The sequence below is a fragment of the Mesitornis unicolor genome, unplaced genomic scaffold, assembly GCF_000695765.1.
Source record: "Mesitornis unicolor isolate BGI_N332 unplaced genomic scaffold, ASM69576v1 scaffold25013, whole genome shotgun sequence".
Taxonomy (NCBI): Eukaryota; Metazoa; Chordata; class Aves; order Mesitornithiformes; family Mesitornithidae; genus Mesitornis; species Mesitornis unicolor.
In genome coordinates this window covers 1-25,486 of record NW_010177038.1, presented here as the reverse complement: position 1 = coordinate 25,486, position 25,486 = coordinate 1, and the positions used below count along the sequence as shown (strand labels likewise).

Genomic DNA, 25,486 nt, shown 5'->3' with positions numbered 1-25,486 from the left:
CTGAGGTTTTCTGAGCTGAATTCTGATTCCAGGAAGCGAAGGAACTGGTCTCGTCCTACTGGGTCCTTCAGCACCTCATCCATGGAGAAGCCCCATCTTTTCACACGCTGCTGACTAGGTTCTTTGCTGTTTGGAGAGAGAAGGGAAAAAACAGATGGAATGTGCCTTTCTGCCTGCTGTCTGAGCAGCTGCTGCTGTTTCTGCTAAACAGCAAAGGGAGGAAGATTGTCAGACAAGGAGACGGTGTTTTTTTCCTCAAGGTTTTGCAGAAACACAAGTTAGCAAATAACATACAAAAAAGAAGCTATAAAGACCAGGGTCATCATTAAAGTAACTGTACTATCTGGGTGCTATGTGCATGGTAAAATGAGAGACACAGTGAATTATTTGATTTGCAGAGTAATTTCTGGCAGGTTTCATGTAAAGGGCAGCAGACCACACTCGAATGGTTGTTCGTTATGCACTTCTTACACACCTCCTCAAATGTACCTTGGGAATTTCTTACACGTCAAGGCAGAAAGTTGCCAGCCGTGTTCCCTGGGCTGCTGGTGAGCTCCAGAGCATCTCCTTGAGTCCCACACCGTGCTGGCCGGTCACTTGGAACTGGCTTCAGATTTTCAGTTCCACATTTGCATTAAAAAAGCAGTTTCACTAAGAAGCAGTGCAGACAAGATTTCTTAAAATGATTACTAGTTTGTGGTCTTTCATTTTTTAGTGCTTCTGATTTTTGGATACCTACGTCTTGGAAGACTAAAAAGCATCTTCTTCCTCCCCTCCATGATAATCAGACTCTTATTTTGTGCCTCAGCTGGGACACTGAGATGCTGAGGCACCCAAAATCACTCACAACCCTTCTCCTAAATTATTTCTTAATACAATCTCACTTACATAAGCTGCTGTTTGAATTGCCAGACATGCTGCAGAGATGCCTATGGGGAGAGGCAGTGCCTGGGAATCACAATGAGGATCCTACAAGACAGTCCGCATCAGAGCGTAATCTGGGCTCACAAAGTGTTTGAAAGCTTCTGGTGTGATGGCGTCATACCATGAGACAACCATTAAAACACAGCTCAGCTGCTCACATTTCTGACAGCAGAGCCATTGTTAACAGTACATATCTATTAAACTACACGTCTCGTCATGTCCACAGTGATTCCTAATCCTGGAGCCTTAAGGGACAGTGGCGATCTGTGCTGAAGACAAATAAGCCAAAGGGGTAAATAAAATGCCCGCTTTGATTTCCTCTTGGTGTAAAGACTAAGCAACATTGATGGGCATGTCCTCACTCAAAGTGCAGGGCTCTCGGGATGGCTCCTCCTGTGCGCACTCAGGAGCCAGCAGCGCTGTGGACAAGGGCACAGATGCCAGCCTACCTGCTAAGTGAGCCAGCCTGGACACGGGGACACGAAAGCCATGTTTGTGCAGAGCTCTGCATGAGCGAAGCTCGTGGAATTTCCTGCTGAATACAGAGATCTGTAGCTGCTCTTCTTGCTGCTACACAACGCTCTCGCACGAACAAAAAGGCCAAAGTGCTGTCTAAAACTGAAGGCTTTCCGTGGCGTTTCCAGAGTCCTGAGTGCTGTGAAGGATGAACTGCAGTGGCACAGGGCTGTCCATACTCAGCAGCTGGCCTCACCACTAGAAGTGAGAGGCTCTTTGTTTTCCTGAGGGCTCTGCTCTGCTCACTGAAGGAACAGGCTTTGCAGCCAACACAAGGACTACTGCAGCTCTCGGGGATCATTTAATTATTCATGCAAGTTGCAACTAGATGCAGATGCAGTGAGTTCTCTTACAATAGAAAATAAAATGGAAGTACAGAACTGGCTGTTCTTACATTTCCCAACAATACAACTTGCTCTTTTTCATCAGCAGGAGAATCACCTTCCTTCAGTCTGAAATCATAGCAGAAGCCAAGCATTTATTTTAAAAGCCTCCAAAGGCTGTAACAGCAGGTTCATTGTATTCTTCAGGGACACAGACATCTTTTCTGAGATTTGCAGCTACCTCAGCAGATGCAGAAATAATCGATGCCTGGATTACCTTTTGGGTGGGGGTTCCTTCAGAGAAGTATTTGGCAGGGGCTATATCTGGTTCTAGGTCTGCTAGGGAGGATGGAGAAAATTACTAAAAAGAAAATCCAAAAATACTGAAATTATGTGAAGAAGGGCAGAGATTAGGGAACCAATGGATTTCTGTGACTACCAGAGAAGCAGGTGAAAATATCTGTCACATCTCAGACTACATGGGTTTTAAACAGGGAAATAACTTGCCCTTTTCCTGAAATTCCGACTCGCTATGAATTGGCTTTCTGAGGCTGGTAGCATCTTAAACTTTACATTACTATTCAAGACCAGATAGGATTAGAGTTGGTGTTCTCCTCACAAAGATTTGCTAAAGTGAACTCCCAGTTCAGATTTGGTGCTGAACAGCAACGACTAAACACCAGGAGAAGCTGCTGAGCACCTGCAGTAGTTGGCCACAGGATGTGGGTAGCAAAGGTGGTACATGGCATGGTGATTTCATTGAAACCTGCTGTGATAGCTGCTAGGCACAGAGGCAAGCAGGACAATTCTAGCCCCACTGTGAGGGCTGTAGATAGCCTGTGATGGCAAGAGATGTAGATGCTGGCCAGACTTCCCTTGCACCAGCATCACATGGGCAAAAGATGATCTAATTTGCAGTGCTGTGCTTGTTTTTTTTGAGAAACCTTGAGGTGCAAGGCATTGGAGGTCTTACAGTCATTCCTCCTCCTTTTCATCTATTAGACACTGTAACAGAGACAAGCCAGCCTGTTCACTAAGAGGTGAGGCCCAAACTGGCTTTGTAAATCTATTGTAATTCTGACCTGCCAAGGCTCACACATTACGTGTGAGCTGCACTCCTCTGGCTCCTGCCAGATCCACATCTGCACAGCGAGAATGCTCACTGACCTATAACCCAGCCTATTCTGCCAGTGGCATCTTTCATGGGATCCCAGGACAGGAGTAGGGCTGGAGCACTGCTGCTGGGGGAGGACCAGAAAGCAGGCATTCAAGGGTCAAAGGAGATGTGCTGGAACAAGGATCTCTTAGCAATATCCTATATCTGTGGACTCCTAAACCTGAGCCTGTGCATGTCCTTGAGAGGCATGAGAACATCCATTACCTGACTCACAGAGTACCACACACCAAGTCATATGGAAGTGGAAGGGCTGAATAATTCACCAAAGAAGTGATAAAGCATAAGCTCCTGTGTAAACTTTAGCTATGTATTTGCATCTTGAAAAGTTACACACATCCGATTTCCTATCCAAACAGGGCAGTGGGAAGAGCATACAAACAAAATGGCAAGGCAACTCTAACATCACCCAAAACTACCAATTCTTACCTCATTTCAATGTCCCACAATGCTGCATCATCACTTATCCAGGGATTGGAAGGCTCTGCAGGAGTTATAAAGGGGTCATATTCCACATACTGCTCTGAGTAGGCTATTAAACTGACAGATATGAAAAAGAAAAGAAAAAGAAAAAAGAATCAGGGCCTGAATGGTCAGTCACATGTAAGAGGTGCAGCTTTGCTTTTATTTTTTCTTTCTTTTTTTCTTTTTTTTGTGGACTTTTTTTATTTTCATAGGGATTAGACAGTTTCTCAGCAACTGGAGGAGTCCCTTTTCCCAAGGATGCCAGGAATTCTCTGCAAACACCCACCAGCTGGCTGCAGCGTTTTCCTCAAGCTCATCTCTGTTGAGATGCCCACAAAAGCTTGATGAGGCAGCGACGGGATTGCTGTGGTGGGACTTGCCCCAGAGAGCCATGGGGTGACTGTGAAGCATGTGTCCTGTTCATTTGTTGCACATTGCTGTTGCCTTTTGCCCTTCTGGTTGTGGCAGACTTTTGCACCCATTTAACTTCATGCATTATGAGTAACTCATCTAAATAGGGTCATGTGCTGCAGCTAGGAATATATTTAAATCTTTGGAGGATCACAGTCCTGAGCATCAAAGCTTCAGGCTATAGATCATTTTTTGGCTACAGCGGTACACCATTTCACAGAATCACAGAGTCACAGAACGTTAGGGATTGGAAGGGACCTCCAAAGCTCATCCAGTCCAATCCCCCTGCCGGAGCAGGAACACCCAGATGAGGTTACACAGGAAGGCGTCCAGGCGGGTTTTGAATGTCTGCAGAGAAGGAGACTCCACAACCTCTCTGGGCAGCCTGGGCCAGGGCTCTGTCACCCTCACTGAGAAGAAGTTTTTTCTCAAATTGAAGTGGAACCTCCTGTGTTCCAGTTTGTGTCCGTTACCCCTTGTCCTATCATTGTTTGTCACCGAGAAGAGCCTGGCTCCATCCTCGTGACACTCACCCTTTATATATTTATAAACATGAATAAGGTCTCCCCTCAGTCTCCTCTTCTGCAAACTAAAGAGCCCCAGCTCCCTCAGCCGCTCCTCAGAAGGGAGATGCTCCACTCCCTCCATCATCTTTGTAGCCCTACGCTGGACTCTCTCCAGCAGTTCCTGTCCTTCTTGAACTGAGGGGCCCAGAACTGGACACATTTAGTCTAATGACATTATTTAAAAAAAAAACTTCAACAAGTCGTTTATAACCATTAACTTAGAATGCAGTAGATTATATGCCTGTTGAAAAAAACACCTGGCCTTTATATTGGCTTGCTTCATGACGAGTTAGATAAGACATAGAGCCTCTAATCCTTGCTAGGATGATTCAAAGAGCTTCCTGGGAAAAGGACTGCGTCTGCTTGCATAAGTGATTCAGGAATTCCACTGGGGCTGGGGCTAGGGGCGCATTTTTACAAAAGAAAGACAGCTTATATGAAATAAATCAACACATTTGTCCTAGTCTATATTGGAAATACTCTAAGGCACTTTTTAATTTTTTTTGCCTAGGTCTGCCAAGTAATTATTTAAGTTAATTGAGTCTCATCGTACTGAACAACCAATCTACTTGCACTGTGACTGTCCAGGCTAAACTTTACCTCTGGTCTTCCACATCTCAAAAAGGCAGGAGAATGAAAAGACCCTGTGAAACAAAGGGTCACAAAAGGCAGAAAGTTTCCCTGACCTGCTCTACAGTAATTATTTCTTTTTGTTTGTCCTAGCTCTTATCACGAGGCATTAAAATCATACACTTTTGTAACCACAGCAGGTTCCCATTGCCCCTCAGGGCACTCAGGGCTGTCTCATCTCATTTCATTAATTACATTTCATGACTGCTGTGGGTCAAGGGTTGGAGGAGGGAGCAGCGTCCAATTTCAGAGAGCAGCAGCAATCCCTGAGACATCCATGAGAGGAGGGTCGGTTAAAAAAAATACCCCAACAAAAAGGATCAGTCAGGAGGTATATGCTGCGAAACTTGAATCGCTCCTAATAAAAATAATAAGAAGGCATCAGAGGTGCTAGTACAAGTACTAGCAAAAAGAAAAGGAGGGGGAGAATTAAATGAAACAAGGGAAAATTGCTAAGCACATTTTGCTGATGCAGTATAATGACTGCAGAGGAATTGTTGCCTCATTGTCTAAAGGAGGCTACCAGTGGGGGACTCCTATGGGAAAGCATTTCTGTTGAAATGCAAACCTGGACTTCTGGCCTTACAGGTGATGCACTGAATTCTGGTAGAAGAGGTGGTGGGAAGAGTTCACTGAAGGGTGCAGAATTTGCCTTGAGAACCCAACTGTTTTGCAATCAGGAGGCCCTGCTGAGCCTTCACAGTGACTTTGAGGAGCAGAGAGGATAGCACAGATTTTTCATCCAGGGAGCTGAGATTACTTCTGGTAGGAAGATGCTCTGGTCTACCCCAGCCATTTCTGTGATGCCACGTGTAGTGGGATTGTACTAACCCTGCATGATACAGTCAGGGAAAACAGCAGGTAGGATATATTGATGGGTTTGCTCAATGGTTCTCAAATCTCATTGCCAAATCCTAAACCTGACAGTGTGCAGGGAGAAAGGATGCGGAAGAAAGGAGAAGAAAATTGTTTCCAAGGTGCCTGGAGCAGCTGAGGGATGCCTGCTGTCACTTTGTGCAGACCCACTCCTGGAAGGGGAAAAGGAAGGAGGGGGTAGAAAACCTTTACTAGTGGGCATTTATTCCATGGGAGCTGGGGATAACCTTTTGAGTGCCCTTCCATTCCTCTTCTGCTGGACAAGGGCTATCCCATAGAATACCAAGCATTAATGGAAAATGTATGTGGTTGGTCTATCAGTTTTTGTCACTATTAAAATAATTCATATCTCATTCCTATAAGAGATTAGACAGCAGCCTGTTTCCCCCACTGCTCCCTGCCTTGTTTGTTCCTTGTTACTTTCTTTGTCCTGCCAGAAAGTGCCTTTGTGTTGCACTGAAAAAATGGCAAGTGGTGCTGCTGTCAGACCTGGCTGTCAAAAGGAGCGTGCCAAGAAGTCATCTCCTGCACCCCAATCTGCCACCCTGCCACTTAAACTAGTCCCGAAAATGGGGCCCAGCCAGCGAAGTGACTTGCTACTAACGGCACCTCCTTATGCAGCAGATTTACTCCTGGTATTTGTATGCAGTATTTTATATCGGGCTTTCAGGCTGCACGGGTTCTTATTTCAGGGAATCGTTCAACTCAGGTCCTTCCTCACCCATCTCCACCCCTGCCAAGTTACTGGACTCATCAACCCCTCTACTTCCCCCTTGCCTGCTCTGGGATGCTCCACATCCAGGCTGCACTTCCCACCACTCTGCACCAAGCCCTGGGACCCTCCAGCCACAGTCATCACATAACCAAACACTTCTTCACAAGATAGAAATATCGCAACCGTGGTTTTCATTCTTTATCATTTCAAAATGAAACTCTTGAAGCTGGAGAAAAGGACTTTTTGATTGTTCTCATGGTTATCTGTTTGCACATGGTTATCAATTTGCAGCATTTTCTTCTTCAATTTGGGATAAAGGAAAAAAAAGCCCAAAGCCCTTTCAAACCAGAATGATTTTCTGTCCAGTTTTACTGAAAACTAAGAGGTTTTTTGGCACCAACAGTGTTACATTTATAACGCCAGTAGCTCCGTATGAACTTGAACCACAGGTGTGTTACATGGACAGGATTCTATGTTCCCAAGTGAATGAGTTTTACTGAGTCCCTTTCATTGAATAAATACCTACCTAGAAAAAATTCAAGCAAAACAGATCTGCTTGCTTGTAAATTACCAGCCTGGAAATTATCACTGTCTCAATATATTAAGGTCACTGTAAGTAAATTCAGTACAAAATTACTTTTGTTTTTTTGTAAAGCACAAATGCATCTTCTTAATAAAAAAAGAACCAGAAAGCCCAAAACTTAAATATGAACATGCTAATTTCAATCGGACAATATAGTGCATGCAGGATTTCAGGGAGCCTCTGAATACTTTCTATTTAATTGGACACATTTTCAATTGAACTGTTAAATTTTATAAGCCAACAAGGACTTACTTTGAGGCTTTTGCTGTTTAATTTGCCCAGTTTAGTACACACATGCTAAGTACAGGTGCAGGCACTGCAAAGCACATTTCATAGAGTAATCTATTTTAATTTGTCTAAATAAAAATTCCTCTATAATTTCTTTACAAGGCATCAGCCCTTATCACATCTCTCATGTTAAACAGTTTTGCTCTAAAAGTGACATTACTGAAGAGCATGCCCATCCCTACATTGGTCTCAGTGATTACTCTGAGTTTATTCCTAAATAAACTGCAGGGTTGTGAAGGGGTGGGAAACAAAAGTACCGCAAGGGTTCTTTCTTTTGTGAATAATATTGGTGCCAAACTGGAGATGAGGAAAGAATGGGAAATCATGCAAAAGGGGGCACTCACCTCTCTGCTACTTTGGACATCTTTAAACAATGTCTCTCTATCTGTGCATTCAGAAAAGTTATCTGAGGAGAGAGATGACAAGGACATTAACAATCCAGGAGCTCTACAGCATGCATTGATCGTACCCCACCACACTATTGATTTCTCTTTCCAAACAGCTTGAAAGTAATTCAGAAGGAAATGGGACCCATCCCCAGGTATTAGAAGCAGCTTCTTAACCGCTTCCAACAGGAGTCTCCATTTCCTATGGAAAGCCTCAGGGGAAGCTCGAGAAGAACATAATTAAAAGTAGGAAAGGCACATATTTGGGGCTGAGGTTCCTAGACCACTCAGGGTGCAACATGATCCCCCTTTTACACCACACTCCTCTCTTCTCCTCTACATTTCTCTGACTAACCAGACCAATAATGGCTTTACAGCACATTTGCACTCTGCTATGGACTCATTCTTCACAGTGCGCCGCAGCCTATGCCGCCTACGATGGAAAAAGCTCAAGAAATTTAGTGTTCATGTTTAGTTCAAAAGACCACCCTAAAACTGGCTGCCTAAGAAACACGTTAAAAGCTGTCTTTACCAAAATGCTGACCTAGCAATTCCTGACTGTACTTCAGTGAGTGCTGCTCGTTGCAGGAAAGTAATTGCGAGTGATTGCTCCCCGTGCCAGGACAAGGATGTGCGAATTGGCCGGGCATTCCTCGGAGTGACTGTGCAAATAACTTCTTCCTAGCTCCCTAAGAGCTCTGACTGTACAGCCCAACAGTCGTGCACTGAATGGCGCGTTTCCTCAGCACCCATCCCCAGCCTGTGCGCCAGCATGCTGGCTTCTTCCTGAGCCTTTGTCACTGACCAGACATCTTCAGTGAGCTGGAAATTAATCTGTATACTGGTCCAGAGACAGAGTAACGATTGAAAGGTCAGATTCATCCATAATATCTCTATCTATTATCATACAACTGCACTGATCAATGAAAAAAAAATATATCTACGTGTATATATATAAATATGTAACACTGCGTAAAGTATGTGAGGATCAAGGACAGGTAAAGCATTCAACTGGTTTTGCTGGTATCTTGCTAACTTTATATGCTTTTTTTTTTGTCAGATAACAGCTCTCACCTCTGAGATAGTTGTGACACAGCCATCTACTTACTTGTTTCCGGAAATCCTCTTTCGTAGTTTTGCGTACAGGTTGGGAGGGCATGTGTACAGGGCTCTGGGGCTGAGACTCCTCTGTAACCCCGTACACTGACTGTGAGGAACCAACAAACAACCATCAGAGATTACAGCGTTTTTCTCTGTTACGCAATGAGGAAAAAATTATGTATGTATGCAAAGCAGGAAGGTAACAAGCCAGCAATTTCTTACTGTTTATATCCACACAGGTCAACAATCATCTACCCTGGAGCAAAATTTACAGATCAGACTGTGCTTGCAGACGCCTGCACTTGGAAGGTCTGCAGGCACATTAAGAAAAGAGTTTATTGTAAATGTTAAAATGCAGCTGATAATTTTTAGAAGCTCTGAAGGCTCTGTATGGCAATGCTTGCAGGATGAACACGGGGAGCGGTCATTGTAGTGAAGCAAGCAAAGAAAGAAAACACTAGAGCCTAATCCGATGCCATTTTCTTTCACTTGGTTTAATTTCTTGCTGTAAAACTACACACTGAAGAAGGTGCTTAATCAGATGTCAATGGGTCAAGCTCACTTGAGCCTCTCTAAACAAAAAGCTACAGATTGACTGGCAGCCATTCACTTTCAGGACAGAGACTGAAAATAATATTAGTTACCCTTGCATTGAGTGCTTTTGCTTTTTATTTAAAATCTGTAAAAGACATGTAAAGAGCTCTGCTGCAATTTAACTACCAGTGGAGGTTCAGGAGTCTGGTGTCCCCTCCAAAACAAGTAACAAGAAAAGAGGAAATAGCCTCAAGTTGTGCCAGGGGAGGTTTAGATTGAATATTAGGCGAAAGTATCTTCACTGAAAGGGTTACCAAGCACCAGAACAGGCTGCCCAGGGGAGTGGTTGAGTCACCATCCCTGGACGTATTTAAAAGTTGGGTAGACTTAGTGATATGGTTTACTGGACTTGGCAGCATTAGGACTTGATGATCTTAAGGGTCTTTTCCAACCTGAATGATTCTATGGTTCCATATACACGGAAGAGCTAAAACTTACTCAAAGTGAATGACACCCAAGTTGCCCAATGATCCAGCCTTTGAAATTATCAAGGCAGGTAAACAGCTCTGAAAAATTTGTGCCCAAATAATCTCTGAAAATGGGACCTAGGCACTTTTGCCAATTGCTTTTAATTTTATGAGAGTGCAGAGCTAGCAGCCATGTGGGACACCAAGCTCCTTAATGCCTTTCTCAGCTCTACTCATCACCCAGCCTGTACTGCTCAGCCGGTAAAATGGGAACAATAAATTCACATATTGGAACAAAATGGAACCGATACTTGCAAAACACTTTTATTTTGCTTGTTTCTATTGGGTAAGTCTGATATATTGTAGGTGTCAAGTGTGATTTGCATTTAAAAAACCCCAAACACACCACCCACCCAACACCCCCCCTGCAAACAAACTAAAACCAAAACCAGAAACTCAAACTGACCTTTTTCACCTTCTGTGGGTTTTTCATACGACGACACTTTCTAATGTCCATTTCTGTGGTGTTCACACACCCCGGCTGAAAAGAGATGGTCATCGTGTTTACACTTTTCATGGCACCCCTTACCTTTCTAAAATACACAATTACACCTTGTCCAAAATCCTTTCCTGAAGTTTGTGTCCCATTAATTATTATCCTTGCTAAACAAGACACTGCACATACCCAAGGTAGGCATCTCAGCATCCAATCCATTTACTCATAACTTTGGCACCAAAAGGAAATATCTCAGCTAAGAGGGGAGCTTTATCTAGGAAGTCTGAGCCAAACTGGGTAAGCTGCTTTGCTTTTGTATGCACAGTAAATAATCTTCAAAACTGTGCATTTATCATTTATTTCCAAATCAATAGTTCCATACATGCACGAGCCTAGAACGTCTAAAATAATCTTGTAGACACTTGGCATGTTTTGACTTTAAAGGCAATGCCTTTGTGCATGGCACAGTCTTTACCAGTAGTAAAACTTTCCCGTCAAAACCTGGAAAGTCTCATCAGTCAAAAAGAGCTTTACCACAGGCCTGTGCACATCCCAGAACGCTCTTTCCTGGCTGTCCAAAATCTTTCTTTCTGTTTTCTCTTTTTTCCTGTCGATTCTGAAAACAAAAGCACAAATATATGAGTCAATGCACAAGTAATGCTTTCCTCTTTGTTACAGTTCTTAGCTGTCGTTTTTAACCTCACGACAAAAAAAATTCAGAAATGTACCTTTTTGTACAGCAATGTCCCACTCCCACACTCCCTCAAGGCCGTGTGCCATGAACAAAATATCACTGATGTTTACTCCCATATGTGTCAAAAGATATTTTCCAATTAACGTGGAGAATTTATTTTAACATCTGTCTTTTCATCTGGTGACGATAAAAAACCTTTCCCGATATTCTGTTCCCAGGCCCTGATTTGACAGGCTGGGGAAGTTCATGGTTTTGGCTCTGTCGAGAGACCCAGCGGGACCTCTTTGCTCCAGGTGAAGCTCTTGGCTGCTGCTGGATAGAGGGCCACATTAGGAGGCCCCGTTGCACCCTCATGCCCCAGGAACACCACTGGCATGACTACAATTTGCAAAGGGGCAGTTATCCCAAGCGTTCCCAGCAGCAATAGCACGGGCAGCACTTGTGGCCACCCTTCCTTAGACTTCTCAACCCTAAGACCAGCTCTGCCTGTGTGCCTTGGTGTTGGTAGAGCAAGGGCTGACAGCACAGGCGACCAGAGCTGAGGTTGCTGCATGGCCTTGCACAAGCCAGCACTCACCTAAGTGACACGACTGGGCTGTCACCTCCATAACTCAGTACTTTCAGCCCTGGTGAAGCCAGCGAATTGACTCAAAGCACACATATCAAAGGCCACCAGAGGTTGTCCAAAGCTGTTCCCCTATCTCTGGGCACCATTGAGCAACTCCTGTCTGGTGCCTCACGCCCGTGCTCAGCTCTACACGTGAGCACAGCAATGTCACCACCAGCTTGCAAGATCTACCTGCAGAGAGACTGGATGAGGCACAGGGAAGGAGGAACTACCTCTGCCTCCAAAGTAGGACTGAAAAGCTGTGTGTCCCTGTGATGGTTTCCCCCATTGCTGCCACCCAGCAAAATCAAAGCAAGAAGGCAAAAACCCCACAATGGCTGGGATTTCTGACCATCAGGTACTCTCCCTCCTGGCTTTTTCTTTGGAGGGGCAGTGATCTCGGCTAAGTCTGCCCTAGCAATGAACCAAAGGGATAGGAAATGGGACAAACTGAAGTTTCTAAAACACACGCATGCAAACTGGAAGGACTCTTTGGAGGCTTCATGAATTATCTTCATGGGTACTTTGTGCTCAAGCAAGGTTCTTGGCTCATATCCCCAAACTTCCTGATAACTCAGTGTTTCACATTTTAAACAACGAAGACGCAACACAGATGCTGTATGGCTGCAGTTTTTGAGCAATGTAGGTAGAACAATTGAAATTCGGTGTGCAAACAAAGTTAGGGAAGGTGGAGAAGGACTTGATAAGCAGGAGGAATATTGTTAGGTATTTTTGGCTTGTTTTCCATTTTAGTTAACTCAGGGCTGTGAGTTACACTGTGAATTCCAGCCCTGCCTTGTAGGAAACCTGAAGACTGAACCATGCCATGAACTGGGAACCGAGAAGCTGAAACTACCCAGCAAAAAAGAGTTGATAGAGGCCAGTCCACACTTACATTACAAAGAAAACAGAACGGAGAAAAGGTGAATAAGCGACAGCGATCACGTAAAGGATCTGATATTTACATTTCCTTCTTAGGTAATAATTGTACGCTGCAGACAGAACGCAGAATTTTGTTTTGACTTCGATTTTATTTCCATCTTGGCAATAAACCTTTAAGTTACTGAAAGTACAATTGCTATCGTAACTTGTAATTTTCTCTTCCAAACAGAACAGTGGTATTCTAGTTGGAAAACATCCCTTAATTACCTCGTAATTTAAAGGATAATTACCATGTACTTAAATAGTGCATAATTACAATGTTATTAAGCAAAGAATTAATCAAGATTCCAAAGGGTTAATCAAAGATACAGACATACACCTCAGCCACACCTCAAGAAATGATGTTCCTTAACTTTTTCACATCTATTGCTGAAAGTGCAAATTCCTTCTAGTGGTACAGACTGTCCTGGTGCCCTCATGCACCATCTTCACCACCTTTTCCATATTATAGGTGACAACTACACGCACAAAACTGGCACGAAGGGGTTTAGGTTTAGGGGTTTAGTTTGTTGACGCCGGTCTAAAAACCCATTTAGCAGCAATAATGAAAACATGCTTAAAACACTGAGAGGTCTCAAACTATTTTCAGAAGGGAAGATGAGGAAAAAAAAGTCGATTTCAATTATGAGCAGAGGATAGGAAAAGCCCAAATACTAAATCTGAGTGATTTTCATGTTAGTGGCACCCAATTCCACACGCTAATTTAGTAGCACAAGTCGGGCTGCAGAGAGCAGAGGTACAACGGAGTCAACTGGGGATTGGTACAAATGAGAAAACCAAATCCAGACTGCTGCAAAGTTCTGTTCTTTCTGTTTATACAAAACAAAAACACTACACAAAAGCAGAATGGGCGAGTGAACTGCCCAAGCTCCCACGGTGAATGCAGGCTCAGGAGCTCCTGACCAACATTTCCACGTACAGATAATTAAACCCACCTTTCAGGTTCTGGCACAAACCTTCAGAACTGCCTCTCTCTAGTTTCTAGTCTGCCAGTGATTAACATTCACCAACACCTTCTGAGCTTAACTGCTGCAAAGACTTTGACAGAGAAGTTTTATCTGTACAGAAACCCCTTCCCTTCACAGCTTTGAATACTGGTGCAGTTCAGTGCTCCAGGATTACTCACTTCACTTGGGCCTCGGCTTGCATGAAGATGAATTCCCACTTTCGTGCAAATGCTCTCTGAAGTCTTGCTAAGTTTTCCTGACAAAAGATTAAAACAGTAAGAACAATTAATCCCTGTAATTATAACAACCGCTTAAGAGCACAGTTAGCATGGTGGGTGTTTATTTGATTCCTTTTTTTTTTTTTTAAAGCTGGAAAACTCAAGACAAGGAAGTCAGTGTTGGTTTCAGGTGAACTATCTTGCAGGCAAAGCAAGGTTGTAACGCATCCTTCCAGGCCGCAGCCAAGAGGGCCCTGTCAGGGAGAAGTAATGGAGCGTGATGAAGACAGCCTGAGCTCTACTGCGAAAATAATGATGGACTCCTTCCCAAAAGATAGCACTGGGAAGCTTTGTGAAGCTGATGACTTTCATTTCTGACAGCAGATGGCTGCCACCTGCGTGTTTCCCTCCCATCCTCACTTTCCCTTCCTCCCCACACTGCTCTCTTCTCTTCAAGGCTTTTGCTAAGGTGCAAAGCCTGAGCATCTCTCGCATTGCTCCCTTCTGGTCACTGCTGAGAGAATTGCACAGCTGCACAGCATTGAAGACTGAGGGTTGCCAGGATGATTCCCAAAAGGAAAGAGCTTGTTTGACTGAACCATCAACATCGCTGACTGCAAAGACTGGGTCCAGATGCTGCCTTGCTCGACATCTGAAATAAGCGTTCTGCTCCAGACCCATTACAGAGACTGTTGAGATCTGAACGTTTGGAAGTGGATGTGATTTCATCACAGCTCAAGGTCAGACTCGGGACATGGCCAGAATTTCAGGCTCAAATGGCACCCCCAAGTCACATCTCCATCCCCGCCCTGACAGGGAGGCCTACAAGACCATTAACCTGATGCTTTTCTCCATTTCAGCTGGATCTGCTGTTGTATATTTTCATTGAAAATGAACACTGCTGTTCTTTTTATACCTATTCCTTTTATTTCATGAAAGTGCTTAAGTGCACGCTTTTCAATGCTAGAAGAAATCTTCTTATTATTTACTTTAAACTCTTGTGTAACGCAAGGCATAAAGCTTGGCCCTGTTACCACCAAGTACATGTAAGAGTTCGAGTCCATATACACAGAGGAAAACAGCTAAGCCAAAACAGCTGTGCAGAACTGTGGTGATATCCTCAACTGTGGCTACAAGGAAGAACTACTTGTAATTATCTGCAAAAACAATTTTTTTCTGTGTGTTTTTTTTTTAATTATTATTATTTTGTTTTAAATTACGTTCACATGTGCCCTCTGGACTAAATATGCTGAAGCCAATGAGACATCACCAACTGAAGCAGTATTTGAATCATGCTTATGTTTGGCCAACGGTAAACAAAAACGAACGCAATTATGCATGCTCAATCATACCAAGACCCCCACTCTACCAGCAGAAATAGGGGGTGGGGCACTGTCTATGAACACTGCAAACAGAACCAAGAACTGAGAAGATGTCCCCTGAGATGCTTTGTAGAGATTCTCCTTGGAAACCCCAGGCCAGCGCTGCTGCCTATGGAGAAGCATTCTCACGCTCCATCTCCAAAATGTGTACCCAATGTACAGGGCTCCTTCCCCATAAGGCTGTTTCTCTCACTTGTGCTTAGCTTACACCTCCATCGCTGGATCTGCTTCAGGTCCCATAATGCCTAGGAAGAGCCGGTGCCATTCTTATCTGATTGTCTCTAATTAAGAGAGCAAAGTTTGAATGCAGAAGTAATCTCTAATTGTGCAATGCAATATTCACGAGAAAAATGAGAGACTGCCAAGATCTAATTATTTGCCATCACTGAAGCATTGCTACACTCAGTAGACAACGATGTGCAAAAGTACTTAGCCATGGCTTCGCTGCATGTGTGTGGGAGTGTGTGTGCTGCTGAACAGCCTTTTGTTGCTTTATGATAGATCTTTAGAGTACTTACAGTTAATTGGTTGGCTGTGAGCAATTTTAATGGTTTTAATAATGAAATCAGCAATATGCAGAAGAGAAAACTCAGCAAAAGGATGTGTAAGTGCACGCTGGTTATTATATTCCTTCCTTTATGCCTTTACTTCAAGATTAGAACCTTGGGAACTCTGGATTCATTTCCAGGTTGCACTAGATAAGTGGCAATTTTTGCATGCTCTTCATCAAAAGGACCAAATGGCCCATACATGTATATGTATATGTATATGTATATGTATATGTATATGTATATGTATATGTATATGTATATGTATATGTATATGTATATGTATATGTATATGTATATGTATATGTATATGTAGTGTGTGTGTATATATATATGTATATATAGATGTACACACACATGTGCACAAAAGAAGTCCCAAAATGCAGAAGGTAACGAAGAAGGAAACAGTCTATTCTTGGGGAAAAAAAACCCCTAAATTATATGCACTATAAATGCTTTCACTGTAATAAACATGAACACAGAAGTCCACTAGAAGCAGTTTTTGTAAACAACCCCTCCAACAACAACCTCAACATTTGAAATTCGGCTGTTACGCTGTTGAGCCAGTAAACAAACAAAACCAGTCAGTATGACAAAAGAAAAGTCGAGCTGGGCAGAGCGTTACACTGCTGGTATTCAAAGAAACGCACACCAGCCCTGCCCCTCCTGCCTCCCTCTTCCCACTCATCTCCACCCAAACCCTACACAGTCTGAAGACAAAGTTGAGGATACTTTTTGTGAATAATCATTTCATAACAGAAACACACGCCTTGAATAAGCTTGAGCAATAGTTTTTATATGGCACACTGAAAACAGCCCGAGTCTAATATCTGAAAACTTTCGTAACTAGATGGGTCATCAGCAATTTAATTGCCCACTAATGCACCTGAAAATCCATCATTTCCATGTGTTAATATCTGCTATATAAACCAGAAACTGTTAATTGGAAACAGGAACCAAGGTAAACTTCTGTGTGATTCCCCCTCAGTCTTGGAGGGCTGGCTAAAGCAGATGATTTAATTTGAGACATTGCAAAGCCAGGGATGCTTTCCAATCATATTCCTGAAGCTGTCTCCGGATCAACCTTCACACAATTCTGACAACTAAAAAAAAAGACACAGTAAAGGCTGACCCCAAAGCACAAAACTTCAGCATTCAATCGGCAAGCAAAGCCCTCCCTGCACCCCCCAGCTTTAAACTCTAGCAGCAGTGTACCTACGGCTTCATAATCCGCCAGCTCCAGCCGAGCTTTGTTCTGCATGGTCCGTTTGCAAAGATAGATGGCTAAAGGAACAAACAGAATGGAAAACAATTACAGACAGATTATTAGTACTAGATCTTAAAAAAAAGTGGCTCGTGGAGTGTTCATTCTCATCAGAAAGCAACAAGGAATGAGAGGGCTGAATACCCAGCTGACACCATCCACTAGTAATCTCAGGGGTCTTAAACATCTGGGACATCTCATTTAAAAGTGCTGAGAGTAGATGCCAGGACCTAACAAGATGTCTGAGAAAGGCACAATTGCTTCTGGGGCTGGTAAAAGGTTCAGCATTAGCAACCTCTTCCCCTCGGTACTTTGGGAATATGTCTGCCAAACTGAACAGCCCTACACTTCTTTGTTGTCTTCGAAAAATAAAAATTAAAATGAAAAAAAAAAAAGAAATCAGGATATTGAAATGAAAACAGAAATAAGAGCCAGACCTTAAAGGTATGATCTGAACATTTTTTCATACGCTCCATCCACTTACTGTACACATATCAACGGTTGAGAAAAGCCTTCTCGCGTTTCACCATAGGTAGGCACTGCAGAAACTGATGCGGTTTGGGATTCTGAGGGTCAAGCCAAGCCCAGGTGCAAACCACCAAACCAGTCCCAGGCTGCCTCGGGGAAATCCTCAGCTGGACCTGGTTACTCACCCCATTTTCATTACAGGCTGAAACACAAGGTCCCCAGCACACCCTGGCTATACAGTTGGGTCTGAACTACATAACAGAGGTCCAGTGCTCTCATTTTGGGATGGATCAAGATGTGAGTTTTATAGCTTCCTTATGTTTTGCCCTCTCTCTAACGCTGCAGGGCCAGGTACTTATTGTCCAACAGTGTACCAAACCAGAGTGGGGCAGAAGGCAAAGCATCATCTGCAGAAAACTGCAATAAATCTTTTTTTTCTTTTCAGAAAATTTCAGCTTTTATTTGAAAACTGTGGGGTTTTGGTTTGCTGGTAAATACAATTTTCTGACGCCTTCATGGATGTTTTTCATTAGAAATCTATTCTTCTATTGAAAATATGTGAACACAGAGCTACCCATGTAATTCTGTTCCATGCTACTCCTACAATTCTGACATTCATATAATGAACCAGTATTATGTATGGTAACCAGAGCCCATCAGTTCATGTATATTTATACATCTCAAGGGCAGTTTCATCTGTAAGCCATTTACAACACCAAATAAAGCGAGAGTCAGTCATCTCACAGTATTTCTTCATGCTAGGCACTGACCTGCCATTAGTGAGTTCCTGCCCTGTGACTGGATCCATGCAAATAAAAGAGAAGTATGAAGTGCTGCTGGGATTTCAGTTTTATTTGGGTCTACTGCTAGTTTGGGATTAATTCCTGGGAAGACTCCATCTGTACAGACCTCTGATATGCAAAGACTGATTATAAGCATATGTTGGAGATTTCTGGGACAGATGACAATCTGTCACTACAGGGCTCAGAGCTATTGCAGTTGCAGCTTGTCCAGCTGTGGGTCAGCTCATAGAGGGCTTTATTTTGAGGTGCACTGTTCCACACAGTAATCTAACCCCAAAACCAGTCAGATACCGTAGGAAAAAACAGAACTTCCCTCTTCAGATTGTTATTCTGATATTTACAGAATACATATTTGGCACAGTTCAGACAGTTATATATGGTAATCGGGAAGTTGTTTTGCATATAATGAACAGCATCGTGTTTTCTCCTAAGCAGTTTCCTCGCTGGGATAAACACACGAGTCTGTGCTAGCTTCCCTGCAGATGAGGACTGCAAATGAACTATTACATGACAGACACCATTGCAGGCTACTTCTCCATCCCAGCAAAAGATTTCCGTAATCCATAATGATGAATAATTAGTGCCCAGAAAAGAAAACAAAAAGCGATTATTCAGGGAAGAGCTCTAAACTTAAAGATAATGAGACATTTCAGAAGAAGGACTTCCAGAAGCTCCTGTTCACCTCCTCTCCCAGTGCCACACCAGGATGCAGCGATTGATTTTATCACTTAACTCTGAAAGCAGCGCAGTTCTGGAAGAGGCAGCAATATTGCATGCAGGCAGCTAAAGCTAACACCGCTGACACATTTTCTTTACGTATTATCACTGTCTGCAGGCATTCACGTGTTTAACACACCATGTTGTGGTTTATTAGCTCATAAAGCACGCTTAGGTCTTCTCTTTTTTTACCAGCTATCATCTGGTAATCTTTAAAAAATGGGAAAAATAAGTCTGATGTCATATATCAGAGAGCTTTAACTACGGGTTGCCATCAGTTATATACTGGTTTATTGATCAGCCAGATGAGTGCCCAGATGAGGTAAATTTTTATTGATCAACATATCAGACTCAGCTACAGATCAGAGGATGCTCTCCCACAAAAGCAATATTGGCACTGTTTCAGATTGCCAAGAAGCAGCATTCTGTTTGCCATAAATCCCGCTGAAACCAGCAGAGCTAAGGGAGAATGAAGGTAGCAGTCGGTAAAACCCTGCCCCCCCGCTGAACTTGACAGCTCCAGCTCCACGGGCTTGAGACACCCCGGGATTTCACTTCGTGTATTTGAGATGGGCACATACCTGCCTCTGATCCTGCAGTCTGACAAGAAACCCAGCTGACGAAGGCTTTAGATGGCCAACAGTAATTATTTTAAGGACAATTTTTCCCATCAGAAATTTTCTGTACTAACTTTTTACAATGAAATAATTAAAACTCTCACCATAATCTGTGTTTTCTGGTTCCCAGCAGTTTGAAGGCCAAAAGTACGGAGCCTAAGAAAAAACATACACAGTTTTGTAATTTAACAGATGAAAAACAACTCAGATGCAGAAAAACATTACAAGTACAAGAAGAAGAATCACGAAGTCTCTGGCCCAGTCTCTGCCCTCAGGAGAAACACTCCCTCTGATCTCAGTAAAAGTGAGGAAGCATCTCTGGAGGAGGATGTCCAGTACCTTGATGACACTTTAGACACTGTGCCAGCTCACCTGAATGTGGACCTCTTACTTTCTATCCCCACAACCTCTTCTTTCCCCATGAATTCACACGCATCCTGAATCTTTTTTTATTATTATTATTTCCTTTAGGAGCATGAGAAACCTCATGGCTTTTTATATACGCTGCAAACCACTTGCTTTTTTTTGGAGCAGCTACCAGTGTGGTTGGCAGCCTATAAAACAATTTACTTTTTAAATATAACAGATGGCAGAGGTCAAAACTCAGCTGATTAGAGCCGTTCTGAAAGCAGAAGTCCTGCTAAGCTGACTGCTTTTGTTTTCTATCCAGGTCTGCATATTGCAGTTGCTACAATTGATGACAAGACTGTACTACGTGTGGCTGTGTTTCAGTTTTAACGTGAGTGAAAAGTGATGTCCCCTGTGATCACACAAATGACAGAACACTGTTTTGCATTACTGATGCAAGGCCGTAAATGGGCGCAGCGCCTCACACACACAAAGACTACTGCTTGCACCAAAGAACAGCGAGAAATCATGGAGGGATCAAACAGAGCAGTGCTCAACGCTCCTCACACACGCAGCTTATGAACGTCACAAGATGATGAGCTAATGTTAAAGGAGGGACTGATGGTGAAGCGGAAAGTGGCGAGAAGAGAGCAATGGAAAGCAAAAATTATTCTATCAGGTTGTTTTTTTGCAGAAAATGGCCAAGGAGAATTGTTGCAAGAATTGAAAGCAGGCAAAGAAGCAAAGGTTGTACAAAAAGATAAGGGAAAGAAAGGTCAACAAGCAGTCAAGACAATTTGATGATGTGGTTTATACAGGCTTAAAATAAGGAAAATAAATTAAATTATGGTCAAATCTAGCTCCTGAGAGCTGCACAGGAGCACCTCTTATGGAGTCATCCTTTCGAAACAGAAAAATACAACTAAATAGGCAGTCAGTATTACACCTGCTTCTGTCAAGTCGTGCGTGACGGGAGGAGCAGGACTTTCAGAAAAGCAAAGGAACTGTCATGAAAAGTCTTTGACTGATGTCAGGTAACCACAATGTGGGGTGAGATAAAGAGAGGTCTGTGATCTCCTGGGCTGCTTTATTCAGCGTGCCATTGGTCTCATAGGGTAACACAAGCCACATCAGCAGTAGGACAGTGAGCATGAATAGGAGCAACATCTGATGCAAGAAGAACAGGTTTTTCAAATAAAAACTAAAAAAGATGGAAAAAAAATGCAAAGGAGAAATGGAAAGGTGAACAGAAGAGAGGTCACAGGAAAGATAAGGGAGCTGGCTTGGATCATGTAACAGAAAGACACAAGTGCAGCCAGCAGAATTAGGCAGCAGGACTCTAGGTCTGAACTTATTGCTTCTTTTAAAGTTATACAATCTGCCCAAAAGGAGTTGTTGCAGCACAAGCACTCAGTTATCTGGCAAGCTGGCAGCAGCAGATTTTGGAAAGGGCAGGAAACTCAAGAGCAGGATGCTTGAAAAATTCAACACATCTGGAGGCACAGGGACACTGAGGGATAGAGATGTCCCAGCTTAGGTGACTGCCAAGGTTACACATCCTCTGTAGAAGAGCCAAAGCCTGAAGCTTGCCCCGTCCTCACCAATCTGTCACCATGAGAGCATAAAAATGTGAATTTTCTGCTGTGCGGAGAGCTTGAATGTCCAACTCCAACATTTGCCCTGGTCCATTTTTCACAGGAGGGTGGCTACTCAATTCTATGTCAGGGTTAGAACCTGAAAACCACTTTATTTCTTATGGTTTAGTTCAAATCTGAGCACAACAGCCTAGAAATCACATATGACAAATAATCACAGGACATACCCGTTCATTTAGGTAAAAACCGTGGGCCAGAGATTGATTAAGGGATTCTAAAGCAGGTCCTTCTGAAGGGACTGCATAGCCTTCCAAGGCCTATACCAAGATAGCCTCAAGCTCTGGCTTCACAGACCTAACTGGTGCTTAGGTATAAGAGCGGGTGATTTCAGCAGTGTTACTGCAGGGACAGCAGAAGGGACCACAAGGAAGGCAAGAGGGCTCACCAACCTGAAAACGATAGAACGTCCCATCATCTTTCAGGGTAAGGACGTGATCTGAGATGGGGAAGACGTAACCCTGTGCAGCGATAAGACTTCCCAAGTGTATTGCTTCCCCTGTGAAAGAGAAGGGACATGTCAGGACTGCACACACACCTGCTTTCAGCAGCGGCTCTGGAGAAGACTGGCACTAAGACCTGGTGCACACATGCCCCTCTGTACCCACACCGCATCCTTACACCTTCTAACCAACCCGTGCAAAGCAGGAGAGCAGAAATCAACCTTGCAATACAGAAGAAACACTGTTCAAATGTTTAACCTGCTGGGTTTGTGTTTACAAAACGTCACACACCAGCTCAGCTCCAGAGTCTGCAATTCAATTCCAAGCACACTGTCCCCCACAGGTAACAGCCGACAAAAAGCCTGTTGCATCAGTAAACCCCACTTGCCTCTACCAAATCTGATAAACACCTGCAACATCGGGCCATTAGCAGCACGTTTATGCATAAAGACAAATCCTGACACTGTAGCACTGCCATTTATTAGAGGGAAGGGTGCTGAGGTGAAGGGGAGTACATATCCTAGCACTGCCAGGGCAACCTTTGCCAGCGCAGGGGTAGATCTGCATGGATTTTCATCCAATGTCTGCTGTAAAATGCTGCATCAAGCTTCTCAGAGTTGAAAAATACATATGAGCTGCTTCTGCAGCAGATAATAAAGCTATTTTCTGCAGCACAATTTCAGATTTCCCTAAATTCCGATCTGGGACTTGACTGGCCTCATGAGAAGGGATGTGTGTCTAGGGATGCCCTGGGTGAGACAACACGGCCTCTGTCTCTGCTTTACATGGTGTAGTTAGTAGGTGGCAGAAGCAAACTGAGAGGTGAGATGCTTTATTTTTTTCCCCTTTCCAGAAAAGGAAAAGAAACTTCTGGACCTGCAGATCTTTTCTTCCTCTCTTCCCAAGAGCTCTTAACTGTGCCATGAGTCTGGTTTCTCTGAAGAGTGAACTATTTGAGCTGTGCTCATCCACTGATCGCTGTTTATGGCTGATTATCCATTGATCTATCTGCTGTGCTAAATCAGTCATCATCTGATCCCATGATGGTGTCTACGCCACTATTGGCCAGTATGTCCAGTCAGTCACAGCTACCTTTCTCCACACCATGAAAACCTGCCACTGCGTTGGCCTGTTTAACCACACACATCCACTAACTTCCTTTCTAAGTCTGGGAACAACTTTAAAATCAATCGGTCTTTCTCAGGTAGCAACGATTACACAGACAGGCTGAGACTCCTACAAAGTGCTTTCTGTGTGTTGCAGTGTAAGGTATTAAGACTTAATTAAGATATTGATTCTTATCTCGTTCCCTCCTCCTTCCCACCAAATGCTTAAATCAACCTTTTTGTTCTACTGCTATTTTAGACTGCGGCAAAATCGTACCTACTGCCTCCTGGTGCACACAATACAGATCAAGTCTGTGTTCCTCCCCAGCTGTGGTCACCTTACCTGGATCCTCAATGCTAAGGTTCTTCATAAGCCACTGCACAATATCAGCACCTGAAAAACAAACAAACAAAAATACCCCAACAGGTGAAGAAAGTATTAAACACTGATACCACAAGGTTTCCAAGAGCCCTAGAAAAAGATAACATTGAGATAGATACAACAGAACCAACATAGACTTTATATTTTTTATCTCCACTGAGGTTTCAAAATGTTTTTCTTTCTTGTGTCACGCTATAATTCTGTAGGTATTGACAGTCCTGAGAAGCATCCTGTGCAATAGGAGACCTTTTATACCTTAAGTCAAATTTTACTCTGATGGTTCCATGTAACTTGTTCTCTCCTGGTTGTGTCTCCCACTTTCGCATGCAGGGAACTATGTTTCTGCAAGCACCAGCTAGCAAGGCAATGAAGGACATCACTAAGAGTAACTTAAAGCACAAACCTGAGTTATCAGTCTGAAAACCCCAGGAAAGTCTCACTTATGTCAAAGACAAGCAACATCTTGGAGAAGAAAGTGGGATTCACCAACCGTATCCTGGGCTGCATCAACAGAAGCACTGCCAGCAAGACAAGGGAGGTGGTTCTGCCCCTCTGCTCTGCTCTCATGGGACCCCACCTGTGGAGCACTGCACCCAGCTCTGGAGTCCTTAGCACAAGAAAGACCCAGACCTGCTGGGGAGGGCCCAGAGGAGGGCCATGGAGATGATCAGAGGGCTGGAGGCCCTTTCCTGTGAGGACAGGCTGAGAGAGTTGGGGTTGTTCAGCCTGGGGAAGAGAAGGCTCCGGGGGGACCTGATTGCAGCAATAATTAATGGGGGCTTCTAAGAAAGATGAGGACAATGTTTTTAGCAAGCCCTGTTGAGACAGGACAAGGGTAATAATTTTAAACTAGGGGAAGGTAGATTTGGACCAGACATAAGGAAGAAATTTTTTACAGTGAGGGTGGTGAAACACTGAACAAGTTGCCCAGAAAGGTGGTAGAAACCTCATCCCTGGAAACATTCAAGGCCAGGTTGAATGGGGCTCTGAGCAACCTGATCGAGCTGAGGATGTGCTGGCTCACTGCAGGGGGCTGGACTAGATGGTCCTAGTGGGACTTAGTCCTAGTCCTGGGTGGACTAAAGAAACCTTTAAAGGTCCCTTCCAACCCAAACTATTCTATGCCTCAGTGTGCCTGTAACCAAGCCAGTTGAGCTGCCACCAGCACAGTGGTGGTGATGGCACCAGTGTGTCCAGGAGCAGAGAAGTGAGTTTTTAAGGCACATCAGCTGGGTTTTTTTAGGTTTTTAGGACCTCTCAAATAGTACAAAGCTTGTTATTATCTTACACACAGTGTACAGATCTCTAGGAGTGATCATGTGTACTTCTCTCTTGCTCACATGAAAATCATAGAAGTGGAAAACCTGTCGCTGTTCAGTAGAAGCTAAGGCTTTTTGTCAAAATACAACAGGACAGGGCAGCAAAATTTAGTTAAACCTCATACTCAGAAAGGTAAGCTTAAAATTAAGTATAATGGTATGTAAAAGTCAGCAGATATGACTTGTTCAAAGTCAAAGGCAATCAGCAAAAGCACTTAGAGGCAATTTAGCAAGTCAGTGCCAAGTTACGGCAGCTTGCAGCACAACCTAACGATGCCGTGTCTGGATGCAGACATAACATCAAGCCCTTCTCAGCATACAGTCAATTCGTTGCAAAATATTTGCATTCACATCCATTAGGCTAATAGCCCTGGTAATATTTAGGGCTATGCTTTGTGATGTATCAGTTGAAGACAGCACACAAAAATGAACTTAACAAGCAATGCTTCAGGCTTACTAAACAAACCTGGGAAGACTTTATTTGCATGGAGCACTTCCGAGTTCAGACACGGTGGGTACTTAAAGAAACAGCATAACACACACGATCACAGAATCACAGAATATCAGGAGTTGG

The 25,486-nt window shown here is 43.5% G+C and overlaps 1 protein-coding gene across 1 annotated transcript; it reads right to left on the bottom strand.

Annotated features, from left to right (window-relative positions):
* RGS6 (regulator of G-protein signaling 6) lies at positions 1 to 23,683 on the bottom strand (the record flags this gene model as incomplete). The annotated part of the gene is made up of 11 exons (XM_010181936.1): positions 1 to 126; positions 3,367 to 3,477; positions 7,816 to 7,877; positions 8,966 to 9,064; positions 10,426 to 10,500; positions 10,990 to 11,071; positions 13,825 to 13,901; positions 17,013 to 17,077; positions 19,767 to 19,818; positions 22,055 to 22,161; positions 23,555 to 23,683. Coding segments are annotated over 11 exons (985 nt in total), but the record flags the coding sequence as incomplete, so codon positions are not given.
* Between the last annotated feature and the right edge of the window lie 1,803 nt (positions 23,684 to 25,486).